This window comes from Cetorhinus maximus, chromosome 9 (genome assembly GCF_964194155.1).
Source record: "Cetorhinus maximus chromosome 9, sCetMax3.hap1.1, whole genome shotgun sequence".
Taxonomy (NCBI): Eukaryota; Metazoa; Chordata; class Chondrichthyes; order Lamniformes; family Cetorhinidae; genus Cetorhinus; species Cetorhinus maximus.
The window spans coordinates 46,724,776-46,748,459 of record NC_135887.1 but is presented as its reverse complement, the minus strand read 5'-3'; the positions used below and the strand labels follow the sequence as shown (position 1 = coordinate 46,748,459).

Sequence of the window (23,684 nt, the reverse complement as noted above, 5' to 3'; positions counted from 1 at the left end):
ATAAATGTGAAGAAGTTTTGTGAACTGAAGCCGATTGCGTTCAATGCCTGTCTATATCCATTCTCTCAGCTTAATTTATTGTTCCAAGTCAAGTAATGGACAATATATAGAAAAATACTAAAATAAGCTTGAAGAATTGAAGAGTTATACAATCTCGAAACGTTAACTCTGTCTTTCCCTCCACAGATGCTGTCAGACCTGCTGAGCTTTTCCAGCAATTTTTGTTTTTGTTTCAGATTTCCAGCATCCGCAGTATTTTGCTTTTATCTTATTGAAGAATTATTGGTGAGTTTCCAATAATGGATAACACTGAAAGATAATGGAAATATGAGAAAATAAGGAACGGAGTTAAGAGAGGAATAGGAAACTAATGGAAGAGCATAACTAGAGGATTTCTTAAAAATAAATTGCGTTCTACAAATATGAGCAAAACAAGTATTGTCATATGTGAGTTTGGACCCGGAAAGGAGAGGATGGTGAGTTAGTGGAGGATGAATGGAAAGTGGGATAATGAGTAGTTAACTAATATTTTCCATCAGTATTTACAAAAAAGGTTTTGGGGAGGAGGTAATCCCTGAGTTGATTAAAAGTGAGATGAGAAATCGAATAAAAGAGAAGTATTAGAGAAGTTAGTCAAACAAAAGGAGGACAAAGTGTTGGGGCTTGATGAGATTCATCCAAAGATCCTGAAGGGTAGCAGGGAAAGAAATAGCAGAGATCCTAGAAATTATAATTCGCAGATTTGTGCTGGAGGATTGGAGAGTGGCCAGTGTAATAACCATGTTCAAAAAGAGAAACCAAGCTAACCCAGGAAATGGTAAACCAAATAGTTGAACATATCTAGCAGGGAAAATTTTGGAATCTGTAAAATGAAGTTTCTTAACATCCAGAGGAAGAGAAGATAACTAGAAGCAGCTGACCCTAATTTCAGAGTTGAATACTGTGCTTGATTCTCATGATTTTGAGGAGATGACTGGTATGTTGATGGGAGGAATGCAATTGATGTGGTGCACATGGACTTTCAGAAAGTCTTTGGCATGTTACTACATAAACTTATTGAAAAGATTAAGTGATATGGAATAAAATGGAAGGTAGCAAATTTGATTGAAAAATAGATCGAAGGGAGGAAATGATTGAGGGCAGTTATTCGGTGTATTTTGCAGTAGGCAATGGTGCCCCTCGGTGTTCTGTTCTGGAGCTGTTCACTAAGCACATGAATGATGTGGAAATAGGGCTCGAGCGAGCAGTATCTTCATTTGAAAGCAAAACTAAAACAGAGTGTGGAAAGAACATTTTTACAGAGGTTTGTGAAGCTGTTGAGTGATTCAAGTAGAACCAATGTCAACATTTAAGAATAGAATTAGCTAGTGCTTGAAGGAGAGGGAGCTAAAAGGATGCTGGAACAAGGTGGGAACATGCAATAGGACTACTACTTGTGAAGATGGACCACAAAACAGGCACATGCCTGTTTCTGGCTTTGTAATGAAATTTCAAATTAAATTCATTGGTATCTGAGAATTTTGAAATATTTTCAAATTTTGTTCATTTTAAATGATTTTTTAATATAATTGTGCAAGAACATAGAATTTGAAGCTATCAGTGGAACTAACTGAATTTCCATTGAATTAAAAGTAAATTACTTCACGAGTGTTTTGTAACTTTAAGCATTGCAGTTGACTAAGCCTTTGTAAGTGGACATGAAATGCTTTTTAGCTTCTAGAGAAAAAAGAGCATGAGATTGAGTTTCCATTTAGCGCAGCAGATGATTTCAGATTTGAAAATTGGTTTTAAGAGAATGCCATCAAATTGTGACTGAAAGCAAGAATTGTTACACAATGTGAAGGCATATTCTGTACATTTTTTAAAAGAATTGTCTAACTATAGATTATATTCAAGAAATCACCTCAGTTATAAATCTGCCTGTTCTCATATCTTCAAGAGTAGAAGAAATTATAATTGTACTTTAATAAGAGCAAGAAGCTTCAGCTGAAAGAATAACCTGATAATTCATATCTTTCCAGAACTAATTAAGAGGCCAGGCTTGCAACCTACTTTTCACCATCTGCTAAAGCTGCTATGAAGCTGATGTTGACCAGGTTTGCAGGCTGCCCCCTGACAACTGTTTAGCTTGCTTTCAGGCAATGAAACATCACCATCACAAGTTCATAACATTTCAGCACATAGTTTGCTGTCAGCTAATGCAGGTTGGTAGTTCATGGAGGCCTGCTTCTTCGCCTTGCCCCATGTTTGTGGAGTGGTGTCCCTCAAGCTATAAATAACCAATGCCTGTGTGGACAATGGCTAGTTACCTAATGCAGGATGCAAAGTGATGAGAAGGAAGAGAAGCAGAAAGTCAATATAACTGCATTTGGCACATGTCCTGCTACGTCCTTGTCAATTGCCTCCCTCCCAAGTAGTTCCAGTACATCCTCCTTATATGCGGATGGAGGTTTTGGGGTCAATCACCAGTCATTGATCTATACAGGCCTTTCTCATCCCTAGATAAAGAAAGGCAAAAGAGTCGAATTAGCATAATAATAATGCGTATCAGTTAACCCACATACTTGTATTCCTAACAGGAATACTGGCAGGTAACTGTGGCAAGTATTTACATACCAAGTGAGATTTTTAGTGGAAAATTACATGCAAGGAGGTAAATGAAAGAATGTTTGCAGGTGAGGACTTTGGGTATAAAGGGCACTGTTACCTTGTGGGCATTAATGGTAAGCTTTCCAGCACATTAGCACAGTAATTGTAAGTGACAGACATGCACTGACCATTCACAGAAGACCCTTCTTGCCTGAATTAAACATTTTGTGAGATCAGTTGGCCATTCTCTGAATAGTGTAAAGGGCACTGATTTCTCTGCCGCCTGCTTCAATGCCCATGCTACTGCACTCCAGTGTCTTCCACCTGCCAGAACAAAATAGTACCTCCACTCCATCCTTAAATTCCTGTGAGAGCACTTCAACAGCTGTAACTATGAAATGCAGACATTCAGTGCCCTGCGCTAGATCTGCTGGGCATTCTCCAACTAACAAACTCTCAGAACTGCAGAACCATATTTCGACAAAGTTTTGACCCTTTAAACAGCTGCAGGCAGTACCACACTGTATTTTCCAAACTCCTTGCCCATGATATTCTAGTTAGGTGATGCCAGAAACTTCCCTGTGATCAGCACAAGTGTAATTAGGTGGGTGAAAGCCACGCCTGCTGGACTTGATCACAGTGGCTAGGAAAATTGCAGGTTATTCCATTCCACATATAGTTGTGCCCAATGTTTAAGAATGATAATCCTCTGCCATTTGTTTCGGTATGAGAGTTTTTACAAGTTTATCTTCCTTCTCTTTTGAGGCACATACAATATCCACTTGGTGGAGCTAATTTTTTCTGTACTGGTGCAAACCACTTCTGAATGGTCAAGGGCTGTGCTGATCTCACCAATGTGGTGCTGACCTCACTCAAATTTTGTGGATCATCTATTATATATCAATTTTGGTACCTCAGTCTGTGTTTCACTGAAAGTTTGCTGTGTACCTGGGGAACCTACTACTTGTAGCAGGTGACACCATGACACACTTGTTCTAAATAGTACAACACAATAGCTGGGATTTTTATGGTTAGAATATATTGCTCAGAGACTGCACGATCTGGACGCACTTATTCATTAATTGGTGATTTTGAGATTTTCTTACTATATATTTTGATTTCAGTGACTGAAATCTCCAATATCCAAAATAAATGTTAAAACAAATTTTAAAAATTGTATATTTCACAATAGCATGATTACGTTTCATAGATTCATGGAATGATACAGCAAAAAAAAAGTCATTTGACGCCGCCCAACTCTTTTTTTCAAAAAATGATCAAATTAGTCCCTCTCCCCTCCTCTTTCCCCAAAGCCCACCTTTAAAATAGACAAAGGTCAACTTCATGCCCTGATCAAAAGTTTTTTTACTTAAAGGCCTCAGCCTTGTCCAAAAGCACAAAACTGTTAGGATTTTATGTCTAAACAAATCTTGATTGCTTTTTAAAAAAAAAATCAAGATGAAGTTTATTTTGGAATATAGCAGAAGTCTTCGCAGTGATGAATTAAATGGGATACCCACATTAGTAGATATCACACCTAGTTTATGTTGTTATTAATTTTGCGAAGTTCAGAATTCATGTTAACTGATAGAAGATTAAAGATGAAATAACCCTCTTTCCATTTTGAACTTCAATATTCTGACCTTGGGACATCGTAGTGCTTTATAACAAAAAATTTAAAAATAACTATGCAGAAATCTTGCAGTACATCTACGTGCTGAATTACAATTGTGCTGAGATACAATGAACGTACAGTGGTGATTACTTTGCAACATATAGGGCTGTAACCTCCGACTAGCGTCGGAAAGTGCTGGCCAGCAGAAATTAGAAGAAATAAATGCACGCATACCTGGTCTTGAACATTACGTTGCCACTTCCGTTTGCTGGAGCTGCTTGGGGCCTGCATCGAAAGGCCCCTCACAGGCCCCAGTAATGTGTGGCTCCAATGGATTCAAGAGGCTACGCCCTCTTTTTACAGCACTTGCTGCCACAAAGCAGGTAAGTTTAAAGGGCCAGGAAAATTGATAGGCCAGGGAAAAGGTAAGTGCTTAGGATTTGGAGGTTGGGGGTGGCCAAGGGCAGTCCGGGATGGTTTGGTGGAGGGTGGGGGGAGACATAATGTTGGAAGTCTGTGGGGGGTGTCGGAGGTGCGGGGGTGTCAGGGGTTGGGGGTCCGAAGGTGTGAGATCATGGGCATCCGAGGTCGGGGGGGCGGCGCGGCCCAAGGTCTGGGGTGGTTGTAGGGGGTGCAAGATCGGGGGTGGAGGTTGGTTGGAAGTCCTGGGGGGTCATTGGGATTGTTGGGGGGGGGGGTGGCAGTCGGAATTCTGGGGGTGTCGGGTGTCAGAGGTCAGAGGGCGGTTGTGGGGGGTGAGGGGTGTCCCATGGTGGGGGTGTTAGGGGTGTGGGGGAGTCTTGTGCGGTCGGTCTGAGCATTTACAATAGTTACCCAGAAGTTAGAAGAGTTTTTAGTTCTAACCTTTTCTGGGTAACTATTGGTGGAAACATCCAAAGTTACGATTTAAACTGTAGTTTTGGATGGTTCCCAGCACAGCACAATTGACCAGAGGAAGTGATCCATTCTGGGCAATTGCCATGCAAATCCTTACCTGGGAATTTTCCAGAGGGATTCCGCAGCGCATCTTTGGGGCACCCCCCATATCCAACGCTGGGGAGTGCGGTAGTTATGGGCCATAATTTGATCCATTGGTTCAAAGTGCCATTTAACAACTACTGGGAGCTTCTGTTCAGGTATTGCAAAGTTAATTAACCAATGAATGGAGCTACTACTTGTGAAGTAGAGGTCAGAATTTGCACTTGCTAATAATCTTGATGTTGAGTATCTTCAATTTCCTCCTTCACCACCTGCTGCCCACCCCACCGCCGTCAACAAGAACATTTAGTGTCTCGCAGATGGTTCAAGTGAATTACAAATTTTCAGAGGTGATGATTTATATGAACAAGAAATCAGTTGCCTGCCTATAGCCTTTACTGATAGTTCATCTTTTTACATTAGACATTAGATTATAAAACATCGTTTTGGATTTGAAGATTTGGCATTTATAATACTTAATACGGTTTTCAGTTTTTGTAACTAAGTGATAGTGATCGTAACAGCAGAGAGACTCAGCACTTCACTCCTGAAGTCAGCTTCAATGCATACCCGAAATGTTTCACTCTGAAGCTGAGAGATAAAGCTAATGGTCTTAAAAATCCTCTTGCTAACCTTTTTAAAAAAGTATTTGAAATAAAAGTTTAAAAAAAACAAATCTGGTCAGGAGGACTAAATGATGCAGCGGGTCAGTACATTGTTCCTTCACTTCTGGCATGTTTGTTTGAAAACAGAGCATAGCGATAAGAAAAAGAAAGTGTGCTGCATCTCGTATCTGTAAGGGTTGTAAACATCTGAGCTTTTGTACAAGTCCACAGCACAAAGCAAACCATAATTGGAAATTTTGCTCAATGCAGCTATAAGGATTGCTGATGTGTGAAATGGAAATGTCACGCTGGGGATGACAGGGGGTGGGTGTTATGGTGGAAACAGAGCACCCTCTGCATCTGTCCCATGCTACAACTGTCCTGGGTGTGCTCAACCGTGTTACAGCTTGTGCAAGGTTTGGAAATATTCCATTCCTTAGCACTGACAACTCTCAACGTATCGTAATGCTATTAAGAAGAATTGACAGATCTACAGTTCTGATGGTGATTGGGGTGGAGAGAAAGACTGAGAAGCCAGACAGAATTTGACTTTAACACTGAACCATGAAGGGGAATGGAAGTGGGACATTATGCTGCAGAAAGTTGCTAGATTTAGCTTGATTATTTTTTTTTATAGTAATTAAATGCTAGTAATTTGTGGCATCGACCTGCAAACTTCCTCTAAGAATATAATTCAACTTCAGAGCTTCGGCTTTATTGGTGATATTAGCAAGCAAATACTTAGTGCACAATGGAATGTCAATGAAAGCATTATTTTAGTGGAGGGATTAATCTATTTTAAATGGGTTGAATGATAGGTCTTGAGCAGGACAGGGTGGGAATTAGCAAGATGAAAAACTGTATAAATGAGTTCCAAGGCCGGGATTTTCCAGCCCTGTTGTGGGCGGGACCTGCCGCGTGCGAGGTGGCGCCCCAGCCAGAAGTCCGTTGACCGGAAGATCGCGGCGGCGGGTGGATGCGGAAAATCCCACCACAAATGTTGGAACACAGTACTGTGAACTCTCATTAGAGATTTGATCGCAGGTTTTCTGGCCGAGTGGAATGGTTCATGCAGCAATCAGGCAGAGAAGGGAAACAGAGGGTGGATAAGATGGGAGTGCAAAAGTGAGGGAGTGGATTTGCAGGGGAGAATTCAGACGTGGGGGAAACTTTAATTGTGCCAGTAACTAATAATAGCTTACTGAAATTGCACTAATAATTAATAGTAGTACTGGTAGCATTCACAAATTCCCCTATAGTACCCCAAGTGACACGTTGCCCATGAGTTTCATCTAAAGGGGAAGAAAATATGTTTTATCATTTTGGACCAAAAATCATAAATCACCTACAACTTCTGTAGGTTTGTAGCTGATTTCTAATTCAATCCATTCTATTTTGAAGTTAAAGTTACATTTAACTTAATTTTTGGTGTGCGCTAATATAAACAATGCCCACTATTGGTCAACATTAACTTTGTAAAGCAATCTCCTGCTCATGAAAGACAATGTACCATGATTAGCACTTTGCTCTGCCATATTTGCTGTACTTGCACTCCCTCTTCCTTGCACTGGATAGATATTTTCTACCCAATTGGGCCAATAATATAGGATGGGAGATTTACAGGCATGAAATCTAAGCGCATCCGTGTGGGCCTTTGAGATTTGGTTAGGTGTTTCAAACCATAGTGCCATGTTTACTGGGTGCTTTTGCACTGGGGTGACTGTTGCAACGTGAAATTGAGGTGGGAGGTGGAATGTCTCCCACCTTGAATGGCCTGCGTATATGCAGATATAACCCCACCTCCTCCACCACCACCATGCTCTCCGATACCAGGGAAAACTTGGAATCTAAGGCAACATTAAGGCAATGGACACCTAGCAAAGCCAGTCTCTATCTCTTTTACAGATTTTGAATATGGAGAAATGAGAAAATTAGCCCTGTACATACTGTTAGATGATACTCCTATGAATTAAGCTATCTTGCAAAGTCAATGCATATAAAATCACGTGAGTCCATCTTTCTCAATACTATACATGTTGGTATATAAGTTGACCTTTGAAGCCTCCAGAAATCGTCCAAAAACAGGGGTCGACTTGCACGCTGAATATAAAATGTGAACCGCAGATGTTGATGGTCACCATTTTGAAATGTGGGAAAAAACATAACATCGGTAATTCTTATTGAATTAAGTGGCATGACTTATTGAATACATGAATTGTACAAATACACCTTTAACCATAAAGAAAGCATTTTAAAACCTGTCAAATTCATTGCCTTTGGCTCCCTTTGCAAGGAGTTCATCGAATTCATTCTGAGTTGCCTTGGCTATGGCATTAAAGTAAGGATCCCGCTCTGGACCAGATGTGTGTTTTTGGTTTCAATATCATTCCTTCACAACAAGTCATCTTCCTCTTCATCCTTTGAATTGGATACTTCGCATTTTTTTGAAAGATCTGATGACATCTTGCGCACTAATATCATCCCATGATTTGATGCTGAAACCACACAAAACACCAAGTGGGACAGCAAGCTTATTTTCACTCTTTGTGAAAGTTTCTCCATCAGCCATCCACCTATTCCATTTGGCGTGAACAAGTTCTTTGAATGGCATGTTGAGGCGCATATCCAAAGGTAGAACTACAGATGTTAGACCCCCAGTATCACTGCAATGTGAGTGTTATTTCTTTGCATGCTCCTTATGATCTCATCGATTATATGGGACCTGAACATGCCCCACGTTAATAAGCTGCATTCTTTACATAAGCCGCTGGGCTGCCTAGTCTGCTAGTCCACACATTATTGATTAACTTCACTCCATCCTCATCCGTCCATCCGTTGTCATGGGTTTGCGCAAAATCTCCTGCAAGGAGCTTGATTTTTGGCATGGTTTTAGGTTTGAAAATTACCATAGGCTTTAATTTCGTTCCATCGGCCATGCAGGCTAGTACTAATGTGAATCTTGTCTTCCCAAGTCCCCTTCTCATGCCCTGCGGTTTTCACTGGGTAGAATTTTCTGCCTGCTGGGTGGGGGGGCCCGAGCCCGACCCAATCTCCAATTAAGGCCTGCCCAGCGTTTGTCCAGCGGGAAGTGCTATGTGCTTCCTGTGCGGGTGGGGGGATTCCCCAAAAGCGAGAGTGCGCTCTTTCACGCAAGCGCACAAAAGAGTGCACATCTCCCTGAGGCTACGTGCTGCCCCAGGGAGACCGCTGACACTTTTAAAAACGTTAAAAATAAAAAAAAAATCCTTAACATGTCCCCCTCATGTGCAAATGTAACATGAGATGGGACATGTTCATAAATTACACCAAAACATTATTAAACTTTTTAAATCCCTACATGAAACCTCATCCCGCCGGCGGATGAGGTTTCATGTTTTTTCTATTGCCCGCCGGGGCTCCTGGCCTGCCCGCCAACCTTAAGGCCATTGACAGGTAGGCAGGCGCACAGCTGATTTGGCTGTGCCCCCGCCTTCCTGAAAACTTAAATAGGGCGGGATGATGTCGGGGGTTTCCTCCCACGTCATCCTGCGTCATTTTATGCGTCGGTGAGTGGGCCCCGCCCCCTGCTCGCCGACGGCAAAATTCAGCCCTCTAGAACTGTTTTGAACATTTCCACTCCACAGTTCAGTTGCTGTGCATATCGGAATTCATGGGTGTTTCAGGCAGATTGCCAATGTGGTGTAATGGTTACTCGTGTTTTTGCCACTGTCTGATGATGAATCTCTGGAATCTGGCATTGAGATCTTTTGGTAGTCTGAGTGATCTTGGTCTTCTGCCACAACATGAGATATTTTTGTTCCATAAAGTGGCTACGCTTACTAGCTGTTGCTCTGAAATCTTTGCTGGACTCGGAGTTTGATTTCGGAGTGCGTATGCGCATTGCATTTCTGGCGACGATTAAACCATTCTGACAATTTTTGAGGACCCGATCCGATACATGCTTCTCAAGATTGGACCAATGGCTGGTCACTGTTCTCATGCGCATTTGGACATGGGCATCTTCAGGGCGGATACCTCCTCCTTCCATCTTGCACCAATTTTTCACTAATACTGAATTCCCTCACTGTGCAGTGCAGCTATTTGATGAGTGAACAAATGTTACGACTTTTAGCTTGAAATCAGATTCATATTACACTCTTTTTGTTAGAAGACTCATTTCTCTTTGTTGTTCGCTATGTGACGTCTGTTCTATGTGGTTGTGTCTTAAACTCCCGCTCATCTTTGCAACACAGCCTGTGTCGCTTGCTCGATCCCTAGTGCCCAGTTATGAGGTAAGTAAAACATGCATTTGTGTGGCAAAAAATTGGGACTGACAACTAATCCAAGACAGCATGTCATGGCTAAAAAGAGGTCAAATTATGCGCCAACTATATGAAAAAACGCAATTTTTGAGGCTGGATAAATGGGGTTGCCTTAAACGCCAGGCCAACTTATATACCACCTTCTATGGTAAATTATTATATCTACTGATCAGTCAACATTTATATCCAGCGCCAGTGTTGTGAAATTGTTCAATTTTTCTTGAACCAAACCATGACTTCGTGATATGCTAATTTGACAGCATGAATTCTGTCACCTATTGGAATGCTTATTGTGTCAAAGCTGCTGAATAACCTTGATACAAGAATCTATCACTGTACAAAAAAAATGAAAGAGCAAGCAGATAGTGGCCTTACCGAACACCAGCATCATTGTAATGATTGATTAATGTTGTTGTTCAAAGAATGAATTTGCAATCTTTAACCTATTGATTTTTTGGACTTGATTAAGAAGTCTCAGCTTATAACATGGAAGGAATTGCCTGTGTTTTATTAATCACCATGACACTTTAACAATTTACAATTCGTCTTTCTAATGTAAAGGTAAATCTTGAAAATTAAATGTATAAAACAGTATACAGAACAATAGCAAACAGAAACCTGCATTCATATAGTGCCTTTAACATAGAGAGACGGTGCTTCACAAAAGCGTAATCAGATAAAAATATGTGTGTTCCAAGGGCGCCTGGCTAAAAAGATTCAAGCATGAAGTTGCAGGAAAGATGGACACAGTTTTGGGAGGCAGCACATGTTCAGTGACTTTAGAGAAGGAAGGGAGGATGGAAACAGAATAATAATTTGCAAGCATAGAGAGTTCAAGGGTGTGTTTTTTTAAGGACAGGAGTGACTTTGGTGGTTTTGAAAATGAGTGGGACAGTACTTGAGGTGAGGGAACCAGTTATAATGTCAGCTAGCATGGAGGCCAGGAGAAAAGTTGGGAGGCCAGCTGTTTAATGGGAATGGGGTCAGTAGCGTATGAAGTGGGTGTCGTGGGAAAGATGAGAACAAATATGACATAAATGGAGATAGGAGGCAAACTAGAGAAAGATGTGAATTCTGGGATCGGGCGGGGGTGAGGTGGGGGAAGACTTGGGGGAATTGTTTGACTTGGTGGGGGTGGGATGCAGAAGGGGCAACTGAACAGGTCTCTATCTCAATGACAACTCCTCATGCTTGTTGTTTGAAGTGAAGATAAGTGAACAAGGGAGGAGAGGGCTTTAGGGCTACAGTTGGTCATGGAGAAAGGAAGCCAGGTATTATCTTTGCTTTCCAGCATGATCTGGAGTAGTGAATGATTTTGGCAGAAGAGATGAAGACACAATCATACTTGATCTGGCAGTGGATGGCAGATTCAGGTATGGGCCCAGGCACATTCAAGCCTATACCCCTTGGACTTGTAGGAGTCAAGCTGGGGACCATACCAAGGAAAATGACCAGAGTGAGAGTGAGGAACGGCGTTACTGGGGACAAGAGCATTAAGTTGAAGGAGATTGAGTAGTTGAACAGTTCAGTTGCATACAAAATTATCATGGCAATTGGAGAGCTAACCGCTAGACAGTTAGGAGTTTGAAAGTTTGGTTGTAAAGGCTAAGGGGTGTGTTTATTCCAGGAGTGGACATAAAGTATGATTCAAAGGGCCAGTAGGATGTGGCTCGTGAGGGATATAAGGTGGTATTTGGAACTGGCCTTATCCATAATTGAGGCACTGCAAGTAGAGGCCACATCAGAAGGCAAGGTCATGGATGTGGTGCCATGTGTCCTTGGGAAAGTGAATAGAACCTCTAATAGAAGAGGTTTAGGGAGCAGAGGAGGGAAGTGAACCCAGAGAAAGAGTTCATGGTGAGTTAAGATGGAGATTGAAGTCACCAAGGGTAAGTGGTTTCAGTGTAGAAGCTGAGAAAGCAAAGTAGAGAGGATATTTTTAGGAGGAAATCATAGCAAAACTTTTGGACGGTAGAGACATGAGAATATGTCAGGTAGGTTGGTACAATATGAGGAGGAGAAAGACCAGAAGAGTTGAAGGAGAGACAAAAATGTTGTTTTGGTAGTGAGGATAACATCACCACGGTGCTTTGGGCAGGGCAGATGGTAGAATGTACAGCCAAGTGAGAGGGCTTCAATAAGGGCCAAGTTGTTGCCAGCATGAACCAAGTTTCTGTCAAAGCCTGAACTCAATACAAGCATCCACAATACAGTCAAACGATCAACTTTCATGTAACTAGTTAAGACTGTGGTTTGTTAGTCAATGAAGTAATTGTCAATAGCTAGCTAAAGTAGAGGATGGGTGTTTGAAAACTGAGGTACTCACTGTGTCTGAATTTTCTTCCTTTACAGAAAGTCTGTGTAAAGTGTGGAATTGAAACACTTGGGAGCCAGCGGAGACCTGTGTGGCTTTGCAAAATATGCAGTGAGGGACGAGAGGTAGGTAAAATAAATTATGAAATGTTGCAGAGTTGGAGTATTCTTTTTTAAACTGAATTCAAGTTAATGGGCAGAATATTGAGCTCGGCGGGCGGGTGCACTCCCGACCCGGCTGAGCGTAAAATGATGTGCGATGACATCGGGGGCAAGCGTCCTGACATCATCGAGTAGTCCCACGATTGGTCAGCGGGCGCACACCGGAGTCAGAAGCGCGACCGCCGACAACTGAAAGGCCTTTTAAGGCCTTTAAGTCACAATTGTCCTGAATTTTTCACTGCCTGTTCACCCTAATGGTTGACAGGCGGGCGAAAAGGCCAAGCGGCCTTTGTGTTTTTTAGGAAGCCTCATCCACAGACGGGGTGAAGTTTCCTGAAGCAAATAAAATAAAAATTTTGGATTTGAATTAAAAACATGTCCCTGCTCATGTGACAAGATGTTGCTATTTCATATTGAGAACATACTCCCTTTTGTTTGTGACATCTGGCCACCCAACTCTCATAATTAACTCAAAATGCTTGCTGAAAAGATTTTCAGGCTGCGTACATTTTTCTCCTGTAACTAAAATGACTAATGTCCAAAATAAGGGTTTAAATTACTTTTTAATTGAAACTTATTTATTTCACAATAACATGATTTACAGTTGTCAACTGAATTGCCTTTTATACCACTTAACTCCTCCATTCACGTTTTTACTTAAAGCCACTTCCTCTCCCAAAAGCCGGTGTGCCTTTTTATCATGAGGCAGCTGTGTGTATGTGAGAGAGAAAAATGTGTTCTGATTAAATGCCTACTGTGCCTTTTATGATCTATAACCTTTAGAAAGTGAAGGTGGGGGGAGAAAGACTGGGGGTTAGAGAGCAAGTGGTGAGTGTATATCAAGGGCTGGAATGTTATGCTTCCATCGGGTGGGTTTGCAGGCAGAGGGGTGGGGGGCTGTAAAATTGTATGTCATGCTCACTGACTACCTGCCCGCCCCCACCTCTGTGGGCATTTTATCTGCAACAGGATGGCCCAGCTGTCTTGGGGTCACTTGAGGCTTTTAAGTGGCCACCTAAGAGCCTCCTGCTGCCGCCGCTGGGATATTATCTGTGGCAGGGGAGGCTGAAGTCAACTATCCAGACCACCTAGTAAAATCTGACGAGTTTTGTGGCCAGGCTGATGGGGGACAGGTTACCCTTCTGGCCGGGCACCCTGTGTTCGCTCATTGAAGCCCCAACCCCGCCCCGTCCCGGGAAGTATTTCACCCTCCCTCCCTGCATTTTCCCCTCTCCTTGCCCTGTCGACCCTGGCCCCCTATCTGCTTTGTCAGGACCTGCCAATCTGCACTGGGTGAGACCCCAGACCCTAAACTTAACCCGCTGGTGTCTTTGGGGACTGTCTGCAGTCTGAGCAGTGACCACAGCTCCTGTGGTGGTGCTGCTGATACGAGATGGGGGCAGAAGACCCACCTCAAACCAATTAAAGGTTCGGTGATCGTTAAATGGCTACAGGGCAAGCTGGCCAAGCATAGGCGGGCGCGTCACCAACTTTGATGCTGAGGTTGTGGGATCCTCACCTCAGCCTAAAATTCAACCTAAGACTTCTTTAATTCCTTATCCGTAATTGCATGTACTGTGCAACAGTGAATCCAGATTTATAAATCTTTTCAGGTGTAGGATATATTAACATCGTTTTTTAAGAACTAGATAGGAGTCTCTTTTATCGTGCAGCAGAAACTACCAAATAAATACAATTGTGCCACACGCACTCTTAGGTCAGAATTTTCCCAGATTTGCACTAAAGTGCGGTACCGGGTGGGTTAAACAAAGTCCTGTGCTGACAGCAAGGTCGGTGCTGCTCTACCAAGTGAGGATCCAGCAGTGCAACATCCATCAGACAACCATGCCGTGAGTGATGTGTCCTGTTTCACAAACCACTGCCAGGCACTAGTTATCTCCCCTTGCTTTTGCAGGCACATCTGCCAAACAGCCGACAGAGTCCATGACACAGAGCCTCCAGTTAAGCCCTGAAGAAACCTCTGGAGAGGAATCTGGAGGCACCCTCCCTGAAGTCCTGTCACAGTGCACACCCACACCCTCCAACCACTGCAAAGACACATACCTCAGAGGGACCTAGCTTTAGGATGGCTCCGAGATCACAATCTGATGAGCACATCGCACAATCTGACCTACAGCAGGCGGCAGCAGGGACTTCCCTGGTGTCTGCACTCTGAGGACTGCTGAGTCTGAGTCAGGTGATGAGCCTCTGGACTCGGTCATGTCACAATTGCTGGGGCTGCAAAGGCAAGCTCGGGAACGTCGGGAAGGGGTGTCCACTGCACTCCTCAGATTGCAGGGCACGATGGAGGAGTCCGTCCACCTTCAGGCTGAGATGATAACCCTGGCATGGCAATGCATGGAGGTTAGCACTGGTAGGACAGTGGCCGCCATGCAGCGCCTGCACTGCTGCGCGGGCTCAACTCCATCGCTGATGCCATAATTGGCCTCCAACAATGTGTATGCGAGAGGGGTGCCAGGCAGCTTGATCTCACTCCAGATACCCCTGCTCTTCAAGGAGTCACTCTGGGGCCCATCCATCCAGGTGACTCTGAGTGTGTCCGGCCCATCTGATTCCCCTCTTCCTGTGACCTCAGCAGCTCCAGGGGTCGAGGAAGATGCCACTGCTACATAGCATGACCCTGAAAGAGACCCCCCAAGTCTCGGCCCTCCAGAGGACGCCCATCAAAGTCATCACAGACAGGACGTAGCAGTCAGCAGGCTGCTTCCACCTCTGCTGTGGATGTCCGGGGAGCAACAAGACATAGCGGCAGGGTTAGGAAAGTTAAGGAGAATTAGTTGCACAGCCTGGGCACTGGTGTTAATCTCTTGTACATACTGTTCACTATTGTCAATAAACTACCTAGAATGTCTCCCTGCCCATGGCTCCTTGTTCTGATGAGCAGTGTTTGTGTCACTCAGATATGAAACCTTTCTGCACAAGATAAAGGCAGGTGTCTCATTCCAGAGCCTCTTCTCTGTGTTCTGTGCAGCCTTCAGACCACAGTGATGGTCCAGCCTCACACTCTCTGGAAATATTACCGATGCCTGCACCTCGGTGGTGCTCGTCATTGCTGCCAGAATGTAGTGGGCAGGTGCCACAGAGTTCTCTCATTTTCTCAGCACCTTTAAGGAGGGGATGTCCCCCATTTCTTCAGCATCTGTGACCACTGATGCTGTGCTCCTGAAGGGCTCAGGTGCTGAAGGCGGACAAAGCATCAAACTTCTAAAGCTTCATGGCTGAGTCTCTATGATATGGCCCTGATCACAGATCGCAAGTGAGCTGCCCTCAGCCAGACAGGAGCCAGACCTTCTCAGAGGCTATGTGAAGATTTATGGAGTGTCCTCACTGCATGTTGTTGTCATCCTCCTGCAATCAAGTGACTATTAGGGCCTCCACTGCATCTCCATGACAAGAGCATTTTCATAGAGAGCATTCATGCTACCATAAGCCAGACTGGAGTCAAACGTTAACAGATGCAATGTGAGGATCTATGGGGTCACCTCACTGCATGTCGTCATCATCCTCCACACTCCTAGCAGCTATGAGGGCCTCCCGAGGGTGCCTGCCTCATCTAGCAAGTGTGAAGGCCTCATCGTCGCCTCTGAGGACCACCTCATCCTCAAGGTCTGGAGCACTTAGTGGAACTTTGGTGCCTCACGTTGCTTGTATGGGTGGGCGGGCAGGCTAGGAGCCCGATCTCAATCATATCACTATGGCTGTGCCTGAACTGTCTCAGTTACAGAGGAATGGTCGGTTTATACAGGTGTCCTGACAGCATTGCCACTTCCCTCGCTTGCCCTGCCGCCCCCCCACCTCGATTTATTGTGCGTGGGATTCAACGGCCAGGGCAGCAGTTACGCCCCCGACAACAGTCACCTCCACGGCAGGGCAGCAGTTGCTCCCGGACACCGCCCCCCCCCACCCCCGAAAATAATCACATCCAAGGCTGGGCAGCAGTTGCCCCTGGACATCACCTCTGACAATGGTCGCCTCCATGGCATGGCGGCACTTCACCCCAGGCCCTTGGCGCCTCTGAAGCTTGCAAAGCAACAGGCAAACCTGGTGATTGCTCTGCAGAACGATGCTGTTCACTCACCTCCGGTTCCCCCAAAGTAAAGGCCGCCAAGTGCACGTCGCCTGCATGCTGTTGTGAAACACATCAACATGCTTTCCCGCCGATGTGGACGGACGATCCAGTAGAGGCCAAGAGCCTGGTGGGATGGCCTTTTACTGATATGCTGATGCATGACAATGAGCTCCCTGACGACTGTTGGCGGTAATTGCGGCCCGCTGTTGGCAGGCTGAGTGGATAATAGTGACCTGCCTCCCCGCCGTCGTGAAACCGATCCTGCCATATTGCCTGCGTATGCCACCTATCACGCCAGCTACCAGCGGGCACGGAAAATTCTACCCTTAGTCTCAGTATTGTGGTTTCTGTTCTAAGACTAAGTAAGCAATGTAATTGAATGCTACAAACTGTTTGATTCTCTTGCCTCAATGACAAAGGTTGAGTTGCAAAACCGAATTACATTGGTAACCAGTGACATGTTTGACGTTTCCTATTTGCACTTGGAACTTACGTAAACATCCTTCAGTCAGTTCTGTGATAAATGTGAATTTCAGTGCTTTTTCTTTTTATTACTACAAAGTATGCCATTATAAATACATTGTTTGTTGAAGCCTTCACAAAAGAACCTGCCCTGTTGCTATGTTACAATAAGGAAATTATGAAGGTCTGAAAATTAACTACAGTGGTTGAAGCATCTATGATTTAATTTTGCAGGGAATGTAATTTAGGATTTAATCTTAAAATATGCGAAAGTATTTTAATGTAATTCTCGTCAAATAAAAATCAAAGTCCATAAAAACACTAACCTCTATTTTAATAGAATGAGCCAACCCAGTTGATGTACCTGTCAAGCAATGGTAAATCTGAATTCATTTGAGAAAATACAGTGCTTTCTGTCCCAAAGCATTGTTTATGTGTCAGGAAGTATTCTGTTTCCAGTGTTGGATCTGATCGTAACTACGCTATAACTGCAGCGCCTATATGCAGTGTAACCTATCAGTTGTAGTATAACTGTTGCCTGAATGCTTGGTCTTTCTTTAAATTGTTGCACTGACTGCACCTTCTGTAAAATCTTTTGAGACCCTGAGACTGTTTCCATGAGTTGAACTGGAATAACGATGCCAAAAATAACACTTCAGAGAATGGGATCACACATAAGCAGAGACTATACACATTTTGTGACTGGTGGGACCAGTGTCTATTGATCTAAAATTATGCTTTATTGCATAATGAAGTATATTCCTCGAAAGAAAAACAAATTGCAGTTCCTACTGCGCTGGCTATTGTATCCTTCATAAATTCAAACTGGTGCTCTCCCCAGGTTCAGGGTTTAATTTAGCTAGAGCAATTGCATTCAATGATCAGCTTTTTGCCACTTTCAAAGAACAGCCTCATTCACTGTTTTCTAAAAATTATTTCTTGGGATGTTGCCCATCCCTAATTGGCTCTAGTGAGCCACTGCCTTGAACAACTGCAATCAGTTTGGTGAAGAAGCTCCCAAGATGCTGTTAGGTAGGAGTTCCCGGATTTTGGCCCAGTGATGATGAAGGAATAGCGATGTATGTTCAAATTAGGATGGTGTCTGACCAGGAGGGAGACTTGGAGGTGTTGGTGTTCCCATGCAATGATGAATAGTTATTTTTTTCTGATATATTTGACAGGTATAGCTGCATGCTGCCTCAAGTCAGGGCTTCCCCAAGGATGCAGGCAAGCCACCTGATCTCAGATCAAAGAATATGGTCAGCTCTGGATAGTGACTTTGACAGCTATTTGAGTTTTCTTGTGAATGGGACAGGGCTGTTGATTGGCTTGAACACTCTGTGGTGTTGGGCTTGTTGGCAGAATCTTGTTCTTAATGAATTATATCAGCTCATTAAAACCAACTCTTTGACCAAGCTTTTCGATTGTCTGCCCTGATGTCATCTTTTTTGGTTCTATGTAATTTATTTTCCTGATTGCGCCCTTTGGCTTAAGGACAGAAACCAGCGAGTCCTGATGAGCGGTTATTTTTCAGACTGAAGGATGTTAGACAGTGGTTGTTCCTCAAGGTTCAGTGCCAAGACCATTGCTTTTTTTTTGAGTTAACGGCTGGCATTTTACCAGCCCTTGGAGACAGTCTAGGAGGAGGGACAGGTGGTAAAATGGCAGCAGAAGGCATCTGGAAGGAAGCCCAAACTTTTTCTGGCTCCTAGGGATATTCCCAGAAATGGGAATGGCAGTGTCTCAGCCAATTAATTAATAGGCATTTTACAAACTTGCTGGCATTTTGCTGCCTTTTGAATGACCCCCTCCATCGCTTGAGGAGCTTGCCAGCTTTATCGAGGGGGCATCTGATGTGGCATTCTGGGCGGGGGTCTTCTGACCCTGGTACATTAATATCTTTTATGCTGGCTCTTTGAGGGTGTCTCAGCATGAAGACACTCTCTCTTTCCCCTTTCAGCCTCAGCGGTGACAAATTTTGCTGGTGGTGCTGCCGAGGCTGCAGAGCTGCGGCTGTCTGATTGGGTTGGCAGCTCAGTGAGGCAGGCTGCCATCCTTAATTGGGTGACAGTCCTGACAGCTGCCTTTTAATTGACTGCTGCAGATAAAGTAGCATCTGTGGCTCCGCTGCCCTCCGGCTCAAGCTCAGGGCACGCATTTCATTTTGACTTTGGGACTTCACTGTTGCTGATAAAATTCTGGTCAATGTTTAAGTTCCATGACCAGTGCCCTGTTGACAATAATGGACAAATATGATTGTTTAGATTTTCAAAGCCCATTTCTAACTTTGCAAAACTAATTCGACAGATGATATTCAAGTCTAGCTGTCAATTTGGTGATATTTCAGAGCACACAGCACCAAAGCTGCACCATATTAAACAAAAACAAAAAATGCTGGAAAAACTCAGCAGGTCTGACAGCATCTTTGGAGAGAAAGACAGTTAACGTTTTGGGTCCGTGTGACAACTCTTCAGAGCTCTGTGAAGAAGAGTCATATGGACTCGAAATGTTAACTCTGTCTTTCTCTCCACAGATGCTGTCAGACATGCTGAGTTTTTCCAGCATATTTTGTTTTTGTTTCAGATTTCCAGCATTCGCAGTATTTTGCCTTTATGCACCACATTAAATCTGTGCTCATAATGTACCTTTTAGAATTTTGTGCTGGTTGTTACTTCAAATTCTAGTAAAAAGAAACTATTTTATAATTAACACATTCTGGTACACCACAGGAGTTCATTAATACCAAAGGAGTTGAGAAACAAATTTTGTGAATTGCTGTACTTTACATATAATTAGTGATGCTATCATTATAATTAAAAATCTCTTTCAGCTGCTCAGCAAATTTGCATTTGAATCAATTTACCCAAATTTGTCACTAACTGAAACGATCATGAAGCTGCAGTGTCGAGCAAAATTAATGCATTTGAAAATCTAACAGAGCTGCACTGTACCTCATCAGATTTCCTTATTAAATAGAATTCTTATCCTTGGCTGCATTTCAAAGTTTATCATAATAAAGCATTTGGAAAGGAAATTATGGAGGTGTAGAAAAGTGTTATTCTACTGGATGATAATTTAAAATATAGCAAATGCCACTACTGAGTCTCCTGGGCATCATTTATCTAAATCGGATCCAGGTACCAAGTGGTGACACGTATTTTACACCAGAAAGATGAGAGAGATAAAAAAATAAACCATAGAGCTAACAGGCCTGCTTCTCATGTGTTGCACCCTTGCTGTTCATGAAAGCCAAAACCAGGGTCAGCCCATAAATTGACCTAACTATCAATCTCTAATCGAAATTACAGGACAGTGGTCCTGTGTTTGTTGTTACTCTAAAGCAACAGCTACCCTTCATGGTAGAGATTTCTTTTCTTGAGGTAAAACTGGATCTAGGTTAGCATCCATAGCTCAAATCATAGGTGAGGTTTTATCAGAGCCATGGCATCTCCAGTTCCTATCTTAATGGCGTCAGAAATATTGATTGGAGCAAGACCATGCGAAATGTACATTCCTTCTCTTTGTATGTTGAATGTCAGTGGATCATTGCAGGCAACATTTGAACACCTTAACCAGGCTATCCTTTGACATTTCCTCTGATTATTAGTGGCGACTAAACCTTTTCAGATTGCAGAAAATTTCTTCATCTAAGATCTTGCTAGCCACATGCTGTTTATTTATATCCGCTTGGTCCCCCAGCTTCATAGTAGCCCTACTTTTCCAAAGACCTGCAAATAAAATGAACTTTGAATAATTGGAGGACATTTCGTTTTCAATTGTAAAATTCCGAGCCTGAGCAGAGTATTGAATACGGCATCAAACATATCTGAGATTTCCATTCAATATAAATATATGATGTCACATATGTCAAAGAATTATTTTTGACTTAACTGTAGAACCATAGACCTTTATAAGCAGAAGCAAGCCACTTAGTCAGTCATGTTGGCTGTTTGCTAGAACATTCAAAAACGGATGCCACTACCCTGCTATCTTCACATAGCCAAGTATCTTCCTCTACTCCAAATATTATCTAATTTTTCATTAAAGGATGCAAGAGCCTCAATCTCTATCACATCCTGTGGTGAAGCATTCTATGCTCCAACAACGCTCTGTAGAAAGAACCTTAAATTTATGATTCCTCATGACTGAGTCCCAAACTGGAGAAAATAGTTTTCCGTATTCATCCAAAATTCTGTATCCAATCAAAACCTTTCATTAATTTAGGTACTTCTATTGTATCTCCTCTTGGCCTGCTCTGCTGCAAGTGTAATGAGCTTCAATATTTCAAGTTGATTTCTACAGTTATCTCTAACAATCATTTCATACCCTGCTACAGTATACCAACATTCCCACTTTCACTATCAGTTGTAAAAACCCCTGCCAAATATTTCGTTAATACCACCAACATAGCTTCATCCTTCACCATTAGATCCCTCATTCATCCCTGAGTGGTCCAAACCTTTCTCTAACTGATGTTTAACTTTTTGTTTGCTTGCAAAAGATGTTACGATTTCCTTTTATCTGACCTGCTTGTCTTTTTTCATATTACATTTCAGCCCCTCCCAGTTCCTTTCTCAATTCAATACCACAGCCTCTTTAAAAGAAAAGAGAAATGTAATGTTAGATCTAATCTTTATCAATTGCCTTCATTTTCAGATTCAGTTTTGATTTAATGTCCTTTTTTTGCCTTATTTTGCACTCTACATCTCATATTTGGAAATTTCTGACTAGTTTACTTTTCTGCTCAGTTAATTTGGGCCAGATTCCTTTTAAAGTTTATGAATGTTGCTCTTTTTCTAGTATAATGCCCTCTTCTGTTTTTACATTGAACACATCTAAGTTGTGGTACTATTTTATTTTTGTCCTCCAACTATTCCTCATTTATTTGCCATTATTTTCTAGAACTAAATCAAGCTACATCTTCTTCCCCTTTTGGTCCTAAATAGCTACTAAAAGGTATTCTGTACTTTGACCATATGAATGATCTTTATTCCAGTCTGTCTTGGGATGGTTAAGTGTAATTATTATAATTGCCCTGTTAGTCTTTCATATGTCTTTGAACTATATGGACACCTTCACTTCTACCTCATCTCCACTTTTTAGTGTACTGTATTTCACATTAGGAATTGTAGCATTCCCCTTGCTATTTTTTAAAACTTTTTTTTGCAAATGATGTGTTTTTCTTGGAGTGTGTTCGAGTTGCCTTTTCATCTTGTATAAAAACTTGAAACCCCTGCAATAAGCAATCAGTTCAGATGCGTTAAGATAAAAGCAAAATATTGTGGATGCTGGAAATCTGAAACAAAAAATGCTGGAAAAACTCAGCAGGTCTAACAGCATCTGTGGAGAGAAAGACAGAGTTAACATTTTGAGTCTATATGACTCTTCAGAGCTAAAGAGAAGTAAAAATGTGATGAAATTTATACTGTTTAAATGGGTTGGAGCAGGTGAAGCTGGATAGAAAGCCAGCAATAGGAGGGGGCAAAGGAGAGATTGACAAAGATATCATGAACAAAAGGACAAAGGGGGTGTTAGTGGTAGTGGTAAGGGCTAAAGGAGATGCTGATAGTGGCATTAAGTTAAGGAAGCAGAATGCGATAATAGCAGGACACTTCCCTTCCTTGACCCCTCTCTCAATTTCTGGTGATAGACTGTCCACCAATATTCATTACTCCCACAGCTACCTTGACTACGGCTCCTCACACCCTGCTTCCTGGAAGGACTCCATCCCATTCTCTCTGTTCCTTCGCCTCCGTCGCATCTGTTCCGATGATGCCACTTTCCAAAACGGCACTTATCACACGTCTTCCTTCTTCGTTAACCGAGGTTTCCCAGCCACTGTGGTAGACAGGGCCCTCAACCGTATTCGACCCATTTCCTGCGCCTCTGCCCTCACACCTTCCTCTCCCTCCCAGAACCATGATAGGGTCCCCCTTGTCCTCACTTTTCACCCCACCAGCCTCCACATTCAAAGGATCATTCTCCATCATTTTTGCCAACTCCATGATGCCACTATCAAATACATCTTCCTGTTACCGTCGGCATTCCGTAGGGCCTGTTCCCTCTTGGATACCCTGGTCCACTCCTCCATTACCCCCAACATCTCACCCCCATCCCATGGCACCTTCCTATGCAATCGCAGAAGGTGCAACACCTGCCCCTTTACCTCCTCCCTCCTCACTGTCCAAGGGCCCAAACACTTACTTCAGGTGAAGCAGCGCTTCACTTGCACCTCCTTCAGTTTTGGTCTACTGCATTCGCTGCTCCCAATGCAGTCTCCTCTACGTTGGAGAGACCACACACAGACTGGGGGAATACCTTCGGTCTGTCCGTAAGCATGACCCAGACCTTCTTGTCGTTTGCCATTTCAACACACCACCCTGCCCTCATGCCCATATGTCCATCCTTGGCCTGCTGCAATGTTCCAGTGAAGTCCAATGCAAACTGGAGGAACAGCACCTCATCTTCCGATTAGACACTTTACAGCCTTCTAGACTTAACATTGAGTTCAACAACTTCAGACCATGAACTCTCTCCTCATCCTCACCCCTTCTTTACCCCCTTTTTTT

At 43.1% G+C, this 23,684-nt stretch overlaps 1 protein-coding gene across 7 annotated transcripts in view; it reads left to right on the top strand.

The window, feature by feature from the left end:
* Window positions 1-23,684, top strand: part of LOC144684620 (rab effector Noc2-like) — a 246,783-nt gene that overhangs the window by 139,890 nt on the left and 83,209 nt on the right. For all 7 annotated transcript variants that reach the window (XM_078548632.1, XM_078548633.1, XM_078548638.1 and 4 more), the window contains one exon: window positions 12,441-12,527. In XM_078548632.1, coding sequence (XP_078404758.1) covers window positions 12,441-12,527 — 87 coding nt within the window. The remainder of the gene's footprint in view (window positions 1-12,440; window positions 12,528-23,684) is intronic.